We start from the raw sequence: 21351 nt of genomic DNA on the forward strand, positions 1-21351 counted from the left end.
GTCGGACCCCAGCCGAGTACAGGCGGACTGCTGCAGGCTGCACACCAGAGCTGGCTGCTTCCAGCCCGAGGACATGGGCCCCTCAGGGCCAGCCCTGTCCCCACAGAGCTCACTGGGCACATCACAGTACATTTTAAAGAGGGATTCAATTTGGGTTTGAAAGTCATTTTTTTTAATTTTTTTTTATCCTCACCCGAGGATATCCTTCCATTTTTTGTACAGATAGAATGGGAGGGAGAGAGAGGAAGGGAGAGAGAGAGAGAGAAACATCGATGTGAAGGGACACATTGAGTGGCTGCCACCCGCACGACCAACCAGGGCTGGGGACACACTGCAACCGAAGTACGTGCCCTTAGCGGGAACTGAACCTGGGTCTCTCGGGACCGCAGGCCAACGCTCTAACCGCTGAGCCAAACCGGCCAGGGCTGAAAGTCATTTTTTTAATAGCATGAAGCCCAAAAGGAAAATGATGGGAGAACATGTAGGTTGGGAAGGTGGCCCCGCTGCTCTGTGGGGAGAAGGGCCAGACCTGGGACCCACAGAGCAGGCCCCTCGGTGGCTCCTGCCAAGTAGATGTCAGTTATTTGGGAAGTGCCGACATGGGAAGCAGCCAGCAGACCTTCCACACACGTGGCTCAGAGGAAGGACAGCAGGACTCTGAAGGGCTCCGGGCAAGTGGAGGGGGGACCAGAGAAGGCCATGCCCTAAGGTCTAGCCAGTAGCATTGCAGACTGCAGGGCTCACCCGAAGATTATGCCTTTGCTGCCCCTGAGAGAATGTTGTGACCTCTCCTAAACTCCACCTGGGGGAGGGGAGGGGAAGAAGGTGTGGGCCCCCAAACATCAGCCCAGCCACCCCTCTGGGCTGCAGACCCCCTCCCACCAGCTTGCTTCTGCTGGCCCCCTGCCTTCCTCAGACCTGTCCCCTGCAGGGTCAGCGGCCTGTCCCTGTGGCTTGGGCCCAGAACTGCAGTCATCCTTGCCTCCTTCCTCCCTTACACCTCCACCCACACCAGACCTTGGCCCTCAGAGTGTGTCCAGGTCCCACCCCTGCCCTGCAGCCAGCCAGGGTGGGAAGAGGCCTCCAGGAGCCCCAGCCCTTCCCATCCTGCACTGCCCCAGACCCCTCCCTGACTTCCCTGCCAATAACTAGCTGGTCCACTTCCTCCCGGTCTTGACCTCTGACACACACACACACACACACACACACACACACACACACACACCAGCCAGCCCCACCCCTCCAGTGGCAGCCTGTCTACTCCCTGGAGACTGGCTGCCCCACCCCCTGCTCTGCTTCGTATCCAGGCCACTTCTCTGCTGTGCTGGGAACTTCCCTCAGCCCGATCCTTGCTGCTTGTGTGTCTCCTGCTGGGAGGCTGTCAGCTCAAGGGCTGGGACCTCTGTTCCTGGGCCCACCCCAGGTGCCTATTTCGGGCTGGTGCGGGCTTCCTAGGTGTGCTTGCATGGCAGATGGGACAGTCGGCCTCTAAGTCTTCAGCCTGGTGGAGGAGCAACAGCTCAAGGGTGCAGGGGCGGAGCAGGGCCTGGGGTCTTGCAGCTGGGGAAGGGTGGAGAAGGGGCCACTGACCCCAGCGTGAGGCCTGTGCTTTGCCAGAAGGCTCAGAGCCAGGCATGGTGGGGCCCCGGTTCCCAGGGCACAGTGCGACCCTTCCTGCTCCTGAGGGTCCCATCAGCACTGACTGGCCTGCCAGCATCTGCAAGTCAGGCAGAGGCCCCAATGGGGATTGAAGGGCTCCAGAGCCAGACCTTCTCTGAACCTGCCCTCGAAGTGTGTCAGCAACCTCATGCTCTAACACAGGGCACAGCATGTACACTGTTTGGCCATTTTAATGACTTTTTTTTTATCCTCACCCGAGGACATTTTTCCATTTTTTGTTCAGATAGAGTGGGAGGAAGAGAGAGAGAGAGAAACATCGATGTGAAAGGGACACAGTGGGTGGTTGCCACCTGCACAACCCAGCCAGGGCCAGGGACAAACTGCAACCGAGGTACGTGCCCTTAGCAAGAACCAAACCCGGGTCTCTCGACTGCAGGGCGACGCTCTAACCGCTGGGCAAAACTGGCCAGGGAAATTTAATGACTTTTTGTGAGTTAGGCTTAGTCATTATAATCACATGTATGCACGTATACACACACGTCTGTGTTGACCAGCTACACCTGGCAGTCATATCTGAACAGTAATTTTATCTCGCAACCAATAATAAGCTTCAATGATGTTGATGTTCGAACAGCAATTCTTTTCTCAGAAAGAATAACATGAAATGAGAAAAACATGTGAAGGAGAAACAGCTGGGCTTATATTTTCACTCAGAAGGTAATCCCTTCAGGAATTATGGTGGAAAACCACAGGACAAGGTTAACTGGAGAGAGTGGGTATCACGACATCTGTGATGTGTCTGACAGGCGTGTGCTCATGGTCCACTTCTTGCAGTGCACGGGAGTGGACGAGGCCTACTTCATTGCAAAGGAGATTCTCGCTACAGAGCGGACTTACCTGAAAGATCTAGAAGTTATTACCGTGGTATGAAAACTGAGTCTTTTATTACTTTGATTTTCTTAATACTTCTTAATTCTAAACCAGAGACGGAATAACCCACCTAAGACATACCTCTCAGTCATCATGAGATCTGCATGTATATGTTCTGTGAAATATATTTGCCTTAAAGCATGTTTAAAGTAGATCAAAATATTGGGTCGAGTTCTTTGTAAAACTGGAAATAGATCTATTGGAAGCTTTTCATCCAGAAGTGTTCTCTTATGTTGTGAAAATTGGGTGGCCAGTCAAGAGGATGCCATAGCACTGATTTGAGCTGTCCTCATGGGGACTCTGGGAACAGTGCTGGGTGTCCTGTGGCCCCAGACCCTTGGGGTGAGATCCCCTGGTCACCCTAAGCTCTCCCCGCAGTGGTTCCGCAGCGCAGTGGTTAAGGAGGATGCCATGCCTGCCGACCTGATGACCCTGCTCTTCTCCAACATCGACCCCATCTACGAGTTCCACAGAGGCTTCCTGCGTGAGGTGGAGCAGAGGCTGGCACTCTGGTAACACCTGCCCTTCCCCCTGCCCACAGGTCCTGCACCCTCACATGGGCAGCACACATGTAAGGAGCACTTTATCACCCTAGTTCAGAAGCATGAAAAAAGTTAGCTAAAAGCAGATGACTCTGTTTTCTTCGGATTCCCGTCTTTTGGAGAACGGCCGACATGTAACGACTATTTCTGTCGAGTGCGGACCTTCCACCTCAAAGCGCTTCCTGCGGTCTGGCTGTGATTAGGACAGCCGGTCACACTGGGTCAGTCAGTGCATCTCGTAGACTTCCCTGAGGTTTTGATCGTATCTGTCCATCTCTGCTCCAGGGAAGGACCTTCTGGCAACCATGCCACAGGCGGTCATCAGCGCATTGGGGACATCCTGCTCAGAAACATGCGTCAGTTAAAGGTACAAGGGCTTTGTGTGGGGACTGCAGACCTAGTGGCTGGCTGTGCAGCACCGGTATCCCTTCAGGACAGCGTCCCCTTCAGAACCACTCCTTTTGAATGGCATCCCCATCAGAACTGCTGCCCTCGGAACAGTGTCCCATCAGAACCATTCTCCTCAGGACAGAGTCCACGTCAGAACCTTTCCCCTCGGGACAGCATCCTGTCAGAATCATTCCCCTTGCCGACTTCCCCTCGGAGTGGCTCACCCTGCAGACAGTGTCCCCTCAGGACAGCTTCCCTTCACAGCAGCACTCCCTTCAGGGCAGCCTTCCCCTGAGCACAGAACACCAGTCACGGGTAATTCTCCCCAGAAAAGTCCCCTGTGGACAGCATCTGCTCAGAGCAGTATCCCCTCAGGTCAGCAATCCCGAGAGCACCAACATTCCCAAAGGACAGCATTCCCATCCACACTGTGTTCCCTTCAGAGCCGCCTCCCCTCAGGACCTGGTCCCGCAGGAATGCCTCCCTCAGCACGCGTGCTCTCGGTGCACCTCCCCTCAGGACTGCAGGTTACCCAGGACAGCGACCCACTCAGAGCACTGATGGACTTGAATGTCATTCCCCTCAGAACAGCATTTCTCTCCACAGCTCAGCAGTAGAGCGTTGGCCCGCAGACCAGAGTCGCAGGTTCGATTCCAGTCAAGGGCATACACCTCAGTTGCGGTTTGTCACCAGCCCTGGTTGGGGTTGTGTGGGTAGCAAGCAGTCGATGTGTCTCTCTCTCACCCTCTCTCTCTCAAACCACTCTATGTGAAATCAACGGAAAATATCTTCAGATGAGGATTAAAAACAAAAAAAAACCTAGATGCACTTCCCTCAGGACAGTGCTCTCAGAGCAGGCTTTGTCCTCAGACTAGAATTCTCCTCAGAGGTGCATTTCTGTCAGAGAAGCATCCTCCTTAGAGGACCAATTCCCGCAGAGGAGCATTTCATTCAAAGCATCATTCTCCTCAAAAGATCATTTCTCACAGCATCATTCTCCTCAGACCGGCATATCCCTCAGAGGGCATTTACAGACAGGAGACTTTCCATTAGAGCAGCATTCTCTTCAGAGGGCCATTTCCTTCAGAGGAGTATCTCACTCAGAGCAGATTTTCTTCTCAGAGCACTATTTCCCTCAGAGGAGCAAGGCCCTCAGAGGATCTTTTCTCTCAGAGAAGCACCCTCCTCAGAGGACCAATTCCCTCAGAGCCACAGAAAAGCAGTTTTCTCCCAGCAGCGCTTACCTCAGTGGCCCATTTCCCTGAGGGCATCATTTTCCCCTGAGGAACATTTCTTTAGAGGCACAATTCCCTCAGGACACTTCTCCCTCAGGACACTTCTCCCTCAGGACACTTCACCCTCAGGACACTTCTCCCTCAGGACACTACTCCCTCAGGACACTTCTCCCTCAGAACAGTTGTCCCTCAGGACACTTCTCCCTCAGAACAGTTGTCCCTCAGGACACTTCTCCCTCAGGACACTTCTCCCTCAGGACACTTCACCCTCAGGACACTTCTCCCTCAGGACACTTCTCCCTCAGGACACTTCTCCCTCAGGACACTTCTCCCTCAGAACACTTGTCCCTCAGGAAACTTCACCCTCAGGACAGTTGTCCCTCAGAACAGTTGTCCCTCAGGACACTTCTCCCTCAGAACAGTTGTCCCTCAGGACACTTCACCCTCAGGACAGTTGTCCCTCAGGACACTTCTCCCTCAGGACACTTCTCCCTCAGAACACTTCTCCCTCAGGACACTTCTCCCTCAGAACACTTCTCCCTCAGGACACTTCTCCCTCAGAACAGTTGTCCCTCAGGACACTTCACCCTCAGGACAGTTGTCCCTCAGGAGACTTCTCCCTCAGAACACTTCACCCTCAGAACAGTTGTCCCTCAGGAGACTTCTCCCTCAGGACACTTCTCCCTCAGGACACTTCTCCCTCAGAACAGTTGTCCCTCAGGACACTTCACCCTCAGGACAGTTGTCCCTCAGGACACTTCTCCCTCAGAGTTGTCCCTCAGGACACTTCTCCCTCAGGACACTTCTCCCTCAGAACAGTTGTCCCTCAGGACACTTCTACCTCAGGACACTTCTCCCTCAGAACAGTTGTCCCTCAGGACACTTCTCCCTCAGGACACTTCTCCCTCAGAACAGTTGTCCCTCAGGACACTTCTCCCTCAGGACACTTCTCCCTCAGGACACTTCTCCCTCAGAACAGTTGTCCCTCAGGACACTTCTCCCTCAGGACACTTCTCCCTCAGGACACTTCTCCCTCAGAACAGTTGTCCCTCAGGACACTTCTCCCTCAGGACACTTCTCCCTCAGGACAGTTGTCCCTCAGGACACTTCTCCCTCAGGACAGTTGTCCCTCAGGAGACTTCTCCCTCAGGACACTTCTCCCTCAGAACAGTTGTCCCTCAGGACACTTCACCCTCAGGACAGTTGTCCCTCAGGACACTTCTCCCTCAGAACAGTTGTCCCTCAGGACACTTCACCCTCAGGACAGTTGTCCCTCAGGACACTTCTCCCTCAGAACAGTTGTCCCTCAGGACACTTCTCCCTCAGGACACTTCTCCCTCAGGACACTTCTCCCTCAGGACAGTTGTCCCTCAGGACACTTCTCCCTCAGGACACTTCTCCCTCAGGACACTTCTCCCTCAGGACAGTTGTCCCTCAGGACACTTCTCCCTCAGGACACTTCTCCCTCAGGACCCTTCTCCCTCAGGACACTTCTCCCTCAGAACAGTTGTCCCTCAGGACACTTCTCCCTCAGGACACTTCTCCCTCAGGACACTTCTCCCTCAGGACAACTGTCCTGAGGACACTTCTCCCTCAGAAACGCTTCTCCCTCAGGACACTTCTCCCTCAGGACACTTCTCCCTCAGGACCTTATCCCTCAGGACAGTTGTCCCTCAGGACACTTCTCCCTCAGAACAGTTGTCCCTCAGGACACTTCTCCCTCAGGACACTTTCCCTCAGGACACTTCTCCCTCAGGACACTTGTCCCTCAGGACACTTTCTCCCTCAGGACATCTTCTCCCTCAGAACACTTCTCCTCAGGACACTTCTCCCTCAGGACACTTCTCCCTCAGGACACTTCTCCCTCAGAACAGTTGTCCCTCAGGACACTTCTCCCTCAGGACACTTCTCCCTCAGGACACTTCTCCCTCAGGACACTTGTCCCTCAGGACACTTCTCCCTCAGGACACTTCTCCCTAGGACACTTCTCCTCAGGACACTTGTCCCTCAGGACACTTCTCCTCAGGACACTTCTCCCTCAGGACACTGTCTCCCTCAGGACACTTCTCCCTCAGGACAGTTGTCCCTCAGGACACTTCTCCCTCAGGACTTGTCCCTCAGGAACAGTTGTCCCTCAGGACATTCTCCCTCAGGACACTTCTCCCTCAGAGACAGTTGTCCCTCAGGACATTCTCCATCAGGACACTTCTCCCTCAGGACAGTTGTCCCTCAGGACACTTCTCCCTCAGGACACTTCTTCCCTCAGAACAGTTGTCCTCAGGACACTTCTCCCTCAAGGACACTTCTCCCTCAGGACAGTTGTCCCTCAGGACACTTCTCCCTCAGGACACTTCTCCCTCAGGACACTTCTCCCTCAGGACACTTCTCCCTCAGGACACTTCTCCCTCAGGACACTTCTCCCTCAGGACAGTTGTCCCTCAGGACACTTACCCCTTAAAACAGTGTCCTCAGGAGACTTCTCCCTCAGGACACTTCTCCCTCAGGACAGTTTCCCTCAGGACACTTCTCCCTCAGGACACTTCTCCCTCAGAACAGTTGTCCCTCAGGACACTTCTCCCCTCAGGACACTTTCTCCCTCAGGACACTTCTCCCTCAGGACACTTCTCCCTCAGAACAGTTGTCCCTCAGGACACTTCTCCCTCAGGACCCTTCTCCCTCAGGACACTTCTTCCCTCAGGACACTTCTCCCTCAGGACACTTCTCCCTCAGGACACTTCTCCCTCAGGACACTTCTCCCTCAGGACACTTCTCCCTCAGGACACTTCTCCCTCAGGAGTACTTCTCCCTCAGGACATTCTCCCTCAGGACACTTCTCCCTCAGGACACTTGTCCCTCAGGACACTTCTCCCTCAGGACACTTCTCCCTCAGGACACTTCTCCCTCAGGACACTTCTCCCTCAGAACAGTTGTCCCTCAGGACACTTCTCCCTCAGGACACTTCTCCCTCAGAACAGTTGTCCCTCAGGACACTTCTCCCTCAGGACACTTCTCCCTCAGGACACTTCTCCCTCAGGACACTTCTCCCTCAGAACAGTTGTCCCTCAGGACACTTCTCCCTCAGGACACTTGTCCCTCAGGACACTTCTCCCTCAGGACACTTCTCCCTCAGAACACTTCTCCCTCAGGACACTTCTCCCTCAGGACAGTTCTCCTCAGGACATTCTCCCTCAGGACACTTCTCCCTCAGGACACTTCTCCCTCAGGACACTTGTCCCTCAGGACACTTTGTCCCTCAGGACACTTCACCCTCAGACAGTTGTCCCTCAGGACACTTCTCCCTCAGGACATTCTCCCTCAGGACACTTCTCCCTCAGGACATTGTCCCTCAGGACACTTCTCCTCAGAACTTCTCCCTCAGGACACTTCTCCCTCAGAACAGTTCTCCCTCAGGACACTTCTCCCTCAGAACAGTTGTCCCTCAGGACACTTCTCCCTCAGGACACTTCTCCCTCAGGACACTTCTCCCTCAGGACAGTTGTCCCTCAGGACACTTCTCCCTCAGAACACTTCACCCTCAGAACAGTTGTCCCTCAGGAGACTTCTCCCTCAGGACACTTCTCCCTCAGGACACTTCTCCCTCAGGACACTTCTCCCTCAGGACACTTCTCCCTCAGGACACTTCTCCCTCAGACACTTCGTCCCTCAGGACACTCTCCCTCAGGAACTTCTCCCTCAGGACACTTCTCCCTCAGGACATTTCTCCCTCAGGACACTTCTTCCTCAGGAACTTCTCCCTCAGAGACACTTGTCCCTCAGGACATTCTCCCTCAGGACACTTCTCCCTCAGGACACTTGTCCTCAGGACACTTTCCCTCAGGAACAGTTGTCCCTCAGGACAGTTCTCCCTCAGGACCCTTCTACCTCAGAACACTGTCTCCCCAGGACACTTCTCCCTCAGGACACTTCTCCCTCAGGACACTTCTCCTCAGAGACACTTCTCCCTCAGGACAGTTGTCCCTCAGGGACACTTCTCCCTCAGGACAGTTGTCCCTCAGGACACTTGTCCCTCAGGACACTTCTCCCTAGGACAGTTGTCCCTCAGGACAGTTCTCCTCAGGACACGTTGTCCCTCAGGAAACTTCTCCCTCAGAACAGTTGTCCCTCAGGACACTTTCCCTCAGGACAGTTGTCCCTCAGGACCTTCTCCCTCAGGAGTTGTCCCTCAGGACATCTTCCCTCAGAACATTTTCCCTCAGGACATTCGTCCTCAGGACAATTCTCCCTCAGAACCGTTGTCCCTCAGGACAGTCTCCCTCAGAGACACTTCTCCACTCAGAACAGTTGTCCCTCAGGACATTCTCCCTCAGGACCAGTTCTCCCCAGAACAGTTGTCCCTAAGGACACTTCTCCCTCAGGACACTTCTCCCTCAGGACACTTCTCCTCAGGACGGTCTTATCTTACCCTCAGAACAGTTGTCCCTCAGGACACTTTCCCTCAGGACACTTCTCCCCTCAGAACACTTCTCCCTCCAGGACACTTCTCCCTCAGAACAGTTGTCCCTCAGGACACTTCTCCCTCAGACAGTGTCCCTCGGACACTTCTCCCTCACGAGAATTGTCCCTCAGGACACTTCTCCCTCAGGACACTTCTCCCTCGAACAGTTGTCCCTCAGGACACTTCTCCCTCGGACATTCTCCCTCAGGACACTTCTCCTCAGGACACTTCTCCCTCAGAACAGTTGTCCTCAGGACACTTCTCATCAGGACACTTCTCCCTGCAGGACAGTTCTCCCTCAGAACAGTTGTCCCTCAGGACACTTCTCCCTCAGGACACTTCTCCCTCAGGACACTTCTCCCTCAGGACACTTCTCCCTCAGAACAGTTGTCCCTCAGGACACTTCACCCTCAGGACAGTTGTCCCTCAGGAGACTTCTCCCTCAGGACACTTCTCCCTCAGAACAGTTGTCCCTCAGGACACTTCTCCCTCAGGACACTTCTGCCTCAGAACAGTTGTCCCTCAGGACAGTTGTCCCTCAGGACACTTCTCCCTCAGGACACTTCTCCCTCAGGACACTTCTCCCTCAGGACACTTCTCCCTCAGGACAGTTGTCCCTCAGGACACTTCTCCCTCAGGACAGTTGTCCCTCAGGACACTTCTCCCTCAGAGTTGTCCCTCAGGACACTTCTCCCTCAGGACACTTCTCCTCAGGACACTTCTCCTCAGGACACTTCTCCCTCAGGACACTTCTCCCTCAGGACACTTCTCCCTCAGGACAGTTGTCCCTCAGGACACTTCTCCCTCAGGACACTTCTCCCTCAGGACACTTCTCCCTCAGAACACTTCTCCCTCAGGACACTTCTCCCTCAGGACACTTCTCCCTCAGAACATTTGTCCCTCGGACAGTGTCCCTCAGGACACGTTCTCCCTAGGACAGTTGTCCCTCAGGACAACTTCTCCCTCAGGACAGTTGTCCCTCAGGGCACCTTCTCCCTCAGGACAGTTGTCCCTCAGGACACTTCTCCCTCAGGACAGTTGTCCTCAGGACACTTCTCCCTCAGGACACTTCTCCCTCAGAACAGTTGTCCCTCAGGACACTTCTCCCTCCGGACACTTCTCCCTCAGGACACTTCTCCCTCAGGACAGTTGTCCCTCAGGACACTTCTCCCTCAGAGTTGTCCCTCAGGACACTTCTCCCTCAGGACACTTCTCCCTCAGAACAGTTGTCCCTCAGGACACTTCTCCCTCAGGACACTTCTACCTCAGGAACAGTTGTCCCTCAGGACACTTCCCTCAGGACACTTCTCCCTCAGGACAGTTGTCCCTCAGGACAGTTGTCCCTCAGGACACTTCTTCCTCAGAAACAGTTGTCCCTCAGGACATTCGTCCCTCAGGACACTTTCCTCAGGACACTTCTCCCTCAGACAGTTGTCCCTCAGGGACACTTATCCCTCAGGACACTTCTCCTCAGAACACTTGTCCCTCAGGACATTCCCCCTCAGGACACTTCTCCCTCAGGACACTCTCCCTCAGGACACTTCTCCCTCAGAACAGTTGTCCCTCAGGACAGTTGTCCCTCAGGACACTTCTCCCTCAGAACAGTTGTCCCTCAGGACACTTCTCCCTCAGGACACTTCTCCCTCAGAACAGTTGTCCCTCAGGACACTTCTCCCTCAGGACACTTCTCCCTCAGGACACTTCTCCCTCAGGACACTTCTCCCTCAGGACACTTCTCCCTCAGGACACTTCTCCCTCAGGACACTTCTCCCTCAGGACACTTCTCCCTCAGGACACTTCTCCCTCAGGACACTTCTCCCTCAGAACATTCACCCTCAGGACAGTTGTCCCTCAGGAGACTTCTCCCTCAGAACACTTCACCCTCAGAACAGTTGTCCCTCAGGACACTTCTCCCTCAGAACAGTTGTCCCTCAGGACACTTCTCCCTCAGGACACTTCTCCCTCAGGACACTTCTCCCTCAGAACAGTTGTCCCTCAGGACACTTCTCCCTCAGGACACTTCTCCCTCAGGACAGTTGTCCCTCAGGACACTTCTCCCTCAGGACACTTCTCCCTCAGAACACTTCTCCCTCAGGACACTTCTCCCTCAGAACACTTCTCCCTCAGGACAGTTGTCCCTCAGAACACTTCTCCCTCAGGACAATTGTCCCTCAGGACACTTCTCCCTCAGGACACTTCTCCCTCAGAACAGTTGTCCCTCAGGACACTTCTCCCTCAGGACAGTTGTCCCTCAGGACACTTCTCCCTCAGGACACTTCTCCCTCAGGACACTTCTCCCTCAGGACACTTCTCCTCAGGACACTTCTCCCTCAGGACACTTCTCCTCAGGACACTTCTCCATCAGGACACTTCTCCCTCAGTACAGTTTTCCCTCAGGACACTTCTCCCTCAGGACAGTTGTCCCTCAGGACACTTCTCCCTCAGGACACTTCTCCCTCAGGACACATTCTCCCTCAGAACACTTCTCCCTCAGAACACTTCTCCCTCAGGACACTTCTCCTCAGAACACTTCCCCTCAGGACACTTCTCCCTCAGGCACTTCTCCCTCAGGACACTTCTCCCTCAGGACACTTCTCCCTCAGGACAGTTGTCCCTCAGGACACTTCTCCCTCAGGACACTTCTCCCTCAGGACACTTCTCCCTCAGGACACTTCTCCCTCAGAACAGTTGTCCCTCAGGACAGACTTCTCCCTCAGGACCAATTCTCCCTCAGACCACTTCTCCCTCAGGACACTTCTCCCTCAGGACACTTGTCCCTCAGGCAGTTGTCCCTCAGGACACTTCTCCCTCAGGACACTTGTCCCTCAGAACAGTTGTCCCTCAGACACTTGTCCCTCAGGACACTTCTCCCTCAGGACACTTGTCCTCAGGACACTTCTCCCTCAGGACACTTCTCCCTCAGGACACTTCTCCTCAGGACACTTCTCCCTCAGGACACTTCTCCTCAGGACACTTCTCCCTCAGGAACACTTCTCCCTCAGGACAGCTTCCCTCAGGACACTTCTCCCTCAGGACAGTTGTCCCTCAGGACACTTCTCCCTCAGGACACTTCTCCCTCAGGACACTTCTCCCTCAGGAACACTTCTCCCTCAGGACAATTCTCCCTCAGGACACTTCTCCCTCAGAACAGTTGCCCTCAGGACACTTCTCCCTCAGGACACTTCTCCTCAGGACAGTGTCCCTCAGGACACTTCTCCCTCAGGACACTTCTCCCTCAGGACACTTCTCCCTGAGAACATTGTCCCTCAGGACACTTCTCCCTCAGGACAGTTCTCCCTCAGGACAGTTTCCCTCAGGAACATTCTCCCTCAGAACACTTTTCCCTCAGGACACTTCTCCCTCAGGACACTTCTCCCTCAGGACAGTGTCCCTCAGGACAGTTCTCCTCAGGACACTTCTCCCTCAGGAACATTGTCCCAGGACACTTCTCCCTCAGGACACTTCACCCTCAGAACAGTTGTCCCTCAGGACACTTCTCCCTCAGGACACTTCTCCCTCAGGACACTTCTCCCTCAGGACACTTCTCCCTCAGGACACTTCTCCCTCAGAACAGTTGTCCCTCAGGACACTTCTCCCTCAGAGTTGTCCCTCAGGACACTTCTCCCTCAGGACACTTCTCCCTCAGAACAGTTGTCCCTCAGGACACTTCTCCCTCAGGACACTTCTCCCTCAGGACACTTCTCCCTCAGGACACTTCTCCCTCAGGACACTTGTCCCTCAGGACACTTCTCCCTAGGACAGTTCTCCCTCAGGACATTGTCCCTCAGGACACGTTGTCCCTCAGGACACTTCTCCCTCAGGACACTTCTCCCTCAGGACACTTCTCCCTCAGGACACTTCTCCCTCAGGACAGTTGTCCCTCAGGACACTTCTCCCTCAGGACACTTCTCCCTCAGGACACTTCTCCCTCAGGACACTTCTCCCTCAGGACACTTCTCCCTCAGGACACTTCTCCCTCAGAACAGTTGTCCCTCAGGACACTTCTCCCTCAGGACACTTCTCCCTCAGGACACTTCTCCCTCAGGACACTTCTCCCTCAGAACACTTCTCCCTCAGGACACTTCTCCCTCAGGACACTTCTCCCTCAGAACAGTTGTCCCTCAGGACAGTTCTCCCTCAGGACACTTCTCCCTCAGGACAGTTGTCCCTCAGGACACTTCTCCCTCAGGACACTTCTCCCTCAGGACACTTCTCCCTCAGGACACTTCTCCCTCAGAACACTTCTCCCTCAGGACACTTCTCCCTCAGGACACTTCTCCCTCAGGACACTTCTCCCTCAGGACACTTCTCCCTCAGGACACTTCTCCCTCAGGACACTTCTCCCTCAGGACACTTCTCCCTCAGGACACTTCTCCCTCAGGACACTTCTCCCTCAGGACACTTCTCCCTCAGAACAGTTGTCCCTCAGGACACTTCACCCTCAGGACAGTTGTCCCTCAGGACACTTCTCCCTCAGGACACTTCTCCCTCAGGACAGTTGTCCCTCAGGACACTTCTCCCTCAGAACAGTTGTCCCTCGGACCCTTCTCCCTCAGGACACTTCTCCCTCAGAACCGTTTGTCCCTCAGACACTTCTCCCTCAGGACACTTCTCCCTCAGGACACAGTTGTCCCTCAGGACACTTTCCCTCAGGACACTTCTCCTCAGGACACTTCTCCCTCAGAACAGTTGTCCCTCAGGACACTTCTCCCTCAGGAACACTTCTCCTCAGAACAGTTGTCCCTAGGACAGTTGTCCCTCAGGAACTTTCTCCCTCAGACAGTTGTCCCTCAGGACACTTCTCCCTCAGGACACTTCTCCCTCCGAACCAGTGGTCCCCCCTCAGGGACCACTTTCCCCTCAGGAACACTTCTCTCCTCAGGACACTTCTCCCTCAGAACAGTGGTCACTCAGGACACTTCTCCCCAGGACACTTCTCCCTCAGAACAGTTGTCCCTCAGGACACTTCTCCCTCAGGACACTTCTCCCTCAGAACACTTCTCCCTCAGAACACTTCTCCCTCAGGACACTTCTCCCTCAGAACACTTCTCCCTCAGGACACTTCTCCCCTCAGGAACAGTTGTCCCTCAGGGACACTTCACCCTTCAGGACAGTTGTCCCTCAGGAGACTCCCTCAGAACTCCCCTCAGACAGTGTCCCTCAGGACACTTCACCCTCAGGACAGTTGTCCCTCAGGACACTTCTCCCTCAGTGTTGTCCCTCAGGACACTTCTCCCTCAGGCCACTTCTCCCTCAGAAGTTGTCCCTCAGGACACTCACCCTCAGGACAGTGTCCCTCAGGACATTCTCCCTCAGAGTTGTCCCTCAGGACACTCTCCCCTCAGGACACTTCTCCCTCAGACCGTTGTCCCTCAGGACACTTCTCCCTCAGGACACTTCTCCCTCAGAACAGTTGTTCCTCAGGACACTTCTCCCTCAGGACACTTCTCCCTCAGGACACTTCTCCCTCAGAACACTTCTCCCTCAGAACACTTCTCCCTCGGGACACTTCTCCCTCAGAACACTTCTCCCTCAGGACACTTCTCCCTCAGGACACTTCTCCCTCAGGACACTTCTCCCTCAGGACACTTCTCCCTCAGGACACTTCTCCCTCAGAACAGTTGTCCCTCAGGACACTTCACCCTCAGGACAGTTGTCCCTCAGGAGACTTCTCCCTCAGAACACTTCACCCTCAGAACAGTTGTCCCTCAGGAGACTTCTCCCTCAGGACACTTCTCCCTCAGAACAGTTGTCCCTCAGGACACTTCACCCTCAGGACAGTTGTCCCTCAGGACACTTCTCCCTCAGAGTTGTCCCTCAGGACACTTCTCCCTCAGGACACTTCTCCCTCAGAACAGTTGTCCCTCAGGACACTTCTCCCTCAGGACACTTCTCCCTCAGAACAGTTGTCCCTCAGGACACTTCTCCCTCAGAACAGTTGTCCCTCAGGACAGTTGTCCCTCAGGACACTTTTCCCTCAGAACACTTCTCTCTTAGAACAGTTGTCCCTCAGGACACTTCTCCCTCAGGACACTTCTCCCTCAGAACAGTTGTCCCTCAGGGCACTTCACCCTCAGAACAGTTGTCCCTCAGAACACTTCTCCCTCAGAGCAGCATCCTCCTCAGAGCAGAATTCTCCTCCCACAAGTACTCCTCTCAGCGCCGTGCTCCCCTTTGACACATCTCCTCTCAGAGCAGCATCAGGGACCAGTGTGTGCTAACAGTTGGCTCTCCGGCCACCTCTGCCGTGGTTCCCAAAGGGACCTGTGCCTCTTGGAGCCATGTGCCCTTGTTTCTGCTCTAGCTGTGGTTGTGTGCGTGGAGTGGGCCGCACAGACGCTGTCGAGGTGGCGTTAGGGTTTGTTTCTGCTCTCCTGAGCTTTCTTCCTTGGAGGTTTTAGTGTCGTGAAGAAAACGTTCCAAGGACTATGTGAAAGGAGTGACTCGAGGTGGCCCGCTCCTCAGCGTGTGGGAAGGAGCCGTCTTCATGTCAGTTCTCGCTGTCGCAGCTGCTGGGACCCAAGGGCTGTGCTCTCGCTGTTCAGGGCTCTTACTTTCCCACCCACACGTGGGTCCGGGCAGCTCGCAGCATCTCGCCTGAGAATGGAGCTCCTCCCGCCTGCCTCATGCCACAGGCATCTCTGGTTCCCAAGCCTCGGCTCTGTGCCAGTCCCTGGGCTGGCTGCTACCTCCCCCCACACCTGCCCACCTCTCCCAGACCTGCCCACTTCCCCCCAGTCCAGCCACACCTCGTGTCCTTCCAGGCCCCACACCACCCCCGAAACCTGAGGGGCCGGCAGGGTCGTCACTCTGTTTGCAGATGGCCCTGCTTGAGACCGCCATCTGCTCAGAGCCCCATCTTTTACCCTGACTCTTCCATGCTTTTGTTTTTTGTTAATCCTCATCTGAGGATTTTTTTTTCAATTGCATTTTAGAGACTGGAAGAGAGGGAGGGAGGGAGGGAGGGAGAGAGGGAGAGAAACATCCATCCACTGCCTCCCACACACACCCTGACCTGGGCTGAGGATCGAACCTGCAGCTCCGGTACATGCCCTTGACCTGAGATTGAACCCGCAGCCGTTCTGGATGTGGGCCGACGCTCCAACCACCAAACCACGCTGACTAGGGCTTTTTGGGTTTCCTGAACCAGATTCATTAGTACGCGTTACCTGTCCCTAAAGCACTTCAAAATGTTTAAATCAAAATATATATAAACCTGTTCATTGAGCCTATCATACCACACAGGCCATCTGTAATGTTCGTTAAAATAAGCTGGTTTACTGTCAGAAACCTTCTAGAAGGCAGGGACCAGCTGAGTCTAACATGACGAGAAACACTGCAAACCCACACATGGGAGTGCTCTCCCTTGTGCCGCACGATGTCGGGAGTAAGCACCCCTCCCTGAGAAGCCACCGCTGCTGGAGTGAGGCCCAGAGCAGCCCCTCCAGGCGCTGGGGCAGGGCAGGCTCAGGTCCTCACGTCCCCTGCTCACTTGCTGTGTCCCTGAGGCGGTTACAGCCCCGTCAGCCCCAGTCCTTCACGAGGCAAAGCCTCTGTCCACTCACCTCAAAGACTCGAGTCTGGCAGCCAGTGTGGTCGTGCTGCTTGGACAGCCCCGCTGCCTGTCTGGCGTGAGGTCTGGGTGGGGTGGGTCTCAGGGCAGGAGGGACTCCGCGGAGGGGGAGAGCCCAGCGGGCACACCCTGGGCCTCTCGCTCCCCCCGCTGGGATGTCCAGCTGGTGTGTGCTGTCCACACTGGGGTGCCATCCAGACAGGCCCTCACCCACCGGACACCCACCCCAGGTCTCCCCACCTAACGGGCCCCTTTCTGCGCCTCCACAGCAGTTCACCGGCTGCTTCCAGAGGCATGACGAGGTCCTGACAGAGCTGGAAAAGGCGACCAAACGCTGCAAGAAGCTGGAGGCGGTGTACAAAGAGTTCGAGCTCCAGAAAGTCTGCTACTTGCCTCTCAACACGTTCTTGCTGAAGCCCATCCAGCGGCTGGTGCGCTACCGCCTGCTGCTGAGGCGGTTGTGTGCGCACTACCCGCCGGGGCACAGCGACCATGCCGACTGCCGAGGTGAGCGGGCGCCCTGCTGTGAGGGGGGAGCTGCGCAGGGTGCAGGGCGTGGGCTCCCCCAGAAGGGCCGAGTCTGCAGTACGCAGGGCTGGCCACTGCCCACCTGTCCCCTTGGGCTGATGGGGACAAACAGGCCCAGGTCTGAGCTGGCCGGCACTGTCCTTCAGCACCACCATCCCAGGGCAGCACAGTGAAGGACTCCGACTGTCCCGGAGGGGTCACAGGGAGTGGGCGCTGTGACCAAGGCAGAGCCCCCAGAGTGACCTGCTACATGGAGGCATTTCTGTCCCGGAAGCCTTGACCCCAAAACTCAAACTTTCAGTCCAGGGTGTCCTGTTAGAAGTTCTGACATAGATGGACTTTGGAATTGTTAAAGAAACAAAGAAGTGACCCCTGGCTTTTTTTAACTTACAAGATCACCTCTAGTTGTAGGACAAACTTACTGCAGGAAGTTACTGTCCATCAGGTTCCACAGGTACGTCCACCACTGTCAGTAAAAGTAAAAGGTGAGAGTTGAGCACGTCCTTCCCACCGGTCTCCCATAGTCACAAATGGGCATCGGTCCTGCCTGATGTACCGGAAACCAAACGGACATGGTGTTGGCAACTCTCTTCATTCTAAAAGCAAGTGTTCTGCCCTGGCCGGTTTGGCTCAGCGGTTAGAGTGTCGGCCTGCGGTCCTGAGAGACCCGGGTTCGGTTCCCACTAAGGGCGCGTACCTCGGTTGCAGTTTGTCCCCGGCCCTGGTCGGTTGTGCGGGTGGCAGCCACTCGATGTGTTCCTTTCACATCGATGTTTCTCTCTCTCTCTCTGTTCCTCTCTCTCCCTCCCACTCTACCTGAACAAAGGATGGAAAAATGTCCTCGGATGAGGATAAAGAAAAAAAAAAGCAAGTGTTCTGTGTTTGCTAAAAAGGAAAAGACAAAGTTGTCAAAACTATTTCCAAGCATTTTCAGGGAAATGATAAAGTGCAGCGTGTTCACAACGCTGTCCCTCCTGCCCACGGTCAGCCTTCTCCTGGGGGGGCTGTGCTGGGGAGAGGACCCCCTCCAGCTCATGGGGAGGTCACGCCCAGTGGAGAGGCCGGGCACACCCACTACTCAGCTTTCTCACCGGTAAAGCCATCTCATGGGTTGATGCAAAAGCTAAACGAGGCTGCACTTCTGAAAGTGCTTTATAGATTGTCGAGCAACTTGGCGCCGGTCCTGCAACGGGTGAGCTTGTTTCCGTCTCCGGAGTGCTCAGGGATGACAGCAGTTGGAGCCCTCCCATGTGACCCACGCCCACAGGGCTGAGGAAAAGGCCCCTCCTTTTGGGGTGCAGGTGTATCAGCCCTTTCGGTGTTCTCGAAAGCTGCATTGAACCTATTGGACAAAAGAAAGTACCTTTAAGTTGGAGCTTAGAGAAGTTGGCCTGGCATCTCACTTTTTTGTTTTTAATATATTTTTTATTGATTGATTTTAGGGAGAGAGGAAGGGAGAAGGAGAGATAGAAACATCAATGAGAGAGAACATTGAATGGCCGCCTCTCGCATGCCTCCCCTGGGGATCAGACCCACAACCTGGGCGTGTGCCCTGACTGGGAATTGAACCGGTGACCTCCTGCTGCATGGTCAACGCTCAGCCAGTGAGCCACACCGGCCGGGCCTGACATCTTACTTTTATCCTTCATTCAGTAAGGGTTCCCCAGGGCTGTGCCTGGGCTGGCCACGGGCTGAGTGTGTGTTGATGGTTTGTCAACCTCACGCCGGTTCCAGGAGACCAGGCACAAGCGGCACTGTGTGCAGCAGCCTGCCTCAGGTCCAAAGAGTATCCCCAGCCTCCGCAGCCTCTAGTGCCAGCCCAGGGGCAATGTGGAGCCCATGAGGCAGCCACACCTTCCAGCCCTGCACTCCGTACACACACGGTATCCACAGGCAGGGTGGCACTGGGCACCACCCAGGGCAGACACGGGTCCGGGCAGCCTCAGTGAATAAGCAGAGCGAAGTCTCTGCCAGCAGCGTGTCACTTGGAGCTGAGCTGGGGCCTGAGGGATGGCGAGGCCAGAGGGGCCAGAGCTCAGGGTCAGCACAGAGCCACCTCTAGTTGTCGCCCCTGCAGTAGCATCACCAGGGCTCCTATCTCCCCATGGGCGTCCTTGTCTGACTTCATCCTCCTAAAGCTCTGGGGCAGGTGTCGTCCCCACCACTGGAGAGGGAAGGAGCCAGGAGTCACAGACCTCACTTTACAGACTCACGGAGCCAGAGCTGAGATGGTGCAGTTAGGTAGGGTGGATGTTTCCTGTGGTCTTGGGGCCTCGAGGGGCTGTGGCCAGGCAGGAGCCTGCACTTGCTGTGCCGTTGAAAACCCTGGGTTGAGTTTGAGGAGAATTTTCCTTGAATTAAAGCTGCTTTTTAAAATGGCCAGTTTTGCCCTGCCCAGTGGCTCAATTGGCTGGAGTGTTGTCCTATACACCGAAAGGTCTCTGGTTCAATTACTGATCAGGGCACATACCCAGGTTGTGGGTTCGATCCCCGGTCAGGGTGCGTATGGAAGGCAACTGATCACATCCATGTTTCTCTCTCTCCCTCTCTCTTCCTCTCTCATCTAAAATCAATGGAAGCATGTCCTGCCTGGCCAATGTGGCTCAGTGGTTGAGCCTAAACCCTGCACCAAGAGGTTACCAGTTCGATTCCCAGTCAGGGCACGTGCCCAGGTTGTGGGGGGCATACAGGAGGCAGCCAGTCGATGTTGTCTCTCATCGATGTTTCTATCCCCCCTCCCTTTCTCTCTCTCTAAAAAGAAAGAAAGAAAAAGAAATAGATAAAATCAATGGAACTATGGTCTTGGGTGAGATAAACCAAAGAACTTATATGCATGTATGCGTAACCAGTGGACATGGAACACAGTGCCTGAGGGGGGGCAAGATAGGGAGGAGGGTGTCTGGGGGGGAACATCTGTAACAAAAATAAACTGATTAAAAATAATAATAAAAAACAAAAAGTAAAATGCCAGTTTCTGTCACAAAATGGTGCTGGTGTGGGGGGGTATCTGTGCCACCCCAGCCCACCTGCCTGAGGGGTCTCTTCACACAGACGCCCTTAGGGTCATCACGGAGGTGACCTCCACGCTACAGCACAGCCTCCTGCGGCTAGAGAACCTCCAGAAGCTGATGGAGCTGCAGCGGGACCTGGTCGGCGTAGAGAACCTCATTGCTCCAGGCAGGGTGAGCGCCTGCGGACGCGTTTGAGCCGGTTCCTTCACTGTTTGGGTAGAGATATCATTCACAGACCACCGCATTCACCCTTTCAAAGCGTGCAATTCAGTGGTTTTTAGTGTGTTCACAAGGTTATGCAACCATCGCCACTACCAGATTCCCAAAAAGATCCCCCAAATCTGGTAGCAGTTGCTCCCCATCCCCCTCCCTGGGCTGGCAGCTGCTAATCCACTTTCTGTCTCTGGATTTACCTATTCCAGACATTTCTTGTAGATCAGCGGTTCTCAACCTGTGGGTCGCGACCCCTTTGGGGGTCAAACGACCCTTTCACAGGGGTCGCCTAAGACATAACAGTAGCAAAATTACAGTTATGAAGTAGCAAGGAAAATAATTTTATGGTTGGGGGTCACCACAACATGAGGAACTGTAATTAAAGGGTCGCGGCATCAGGAAGCTTGGGAACCGCTGTATAGATGGACTCTTAAAGTACATGGCCTTGTGCCTGGCTTCTCTCGATCAGCGCCACGTTTTCAGGTCCGTCCATGCTGTAGCATGTCAGTGCTGTATTCCTTTTTGTGGCTGCATAGTACTCCCTTCTCTGGACACGCCATTTTCTGTCTGTCCTTCATCTGCTGAGGGACATCTGATGGCTGTTACTTTCTGGCTATTGTAATTAACACTGCTGTGAACACTTGTGTTCAAGTCCAGTGTGGACAGGTGTTTTTAATTCTGGGTGTAGGAGAATTCCTGGTCAAGGGGTAATACCATGTTTACCATTTTGAGGAGCTGCCCTAGTTTTCCAGTGACACCATTTTACATTCCCACCAAGAGTGGATGAGGGTCCCAGTTTCTTCGTATTTTCTGCTTTTCAGTTCTAGCCGTCAGATGGTGTGTCATGGCTTCT

The 21351-nt window shown here is 54.6% G+C and overlaps 1 protein-coding gene across 1 annotated transcript in view; it reads left to right on the plus strand.

Moving 5' to 3' along the window:
• The window catches only part of FARP2 (FERM, ARH/RhoGEF and pleckstrin domain protein 2), a 109618-nt gene that overhangs the window by 78236 nt on the left and 10031 nt on the right, over positions 1-21351 (plus strand). Inside the window, exons 18-22 of the mRNA XM_036253674.1 lie at positions 2455-2544; positions 2929-3062; positions 3378-3459; positions 17016-17253; positions 20326-20456. Coding sequence (XP_036109567.1) covers positions 2455-2544; positions 2929-3062; positions 3378-3459; positions 17016-17253; positions 20326-20456 — 675 coding nt within the window. The remainder of the gene's footprint in view (positions 1-2454; positions 2545-2928; positions 3063-3377; positions 3460-17015; positions 17254-20325; positions 20457-21351) is intronic.

Source organism: Molossus molossus, unplaced genomic scaffold (assembly GCF_014108415.1).
Source record: "Molossus molossus isolate mMolMol1 unplaced genomic scaffold, mMolMol1.p scaffold_m16_p_11, whole genome shotgun sequence".
Taxonomy (NCBI): Eukaryota; Metazoa; Chordata; class Mammalia; order Chiroptera; family Molossidae; genus Molossus; species Molossus molossus.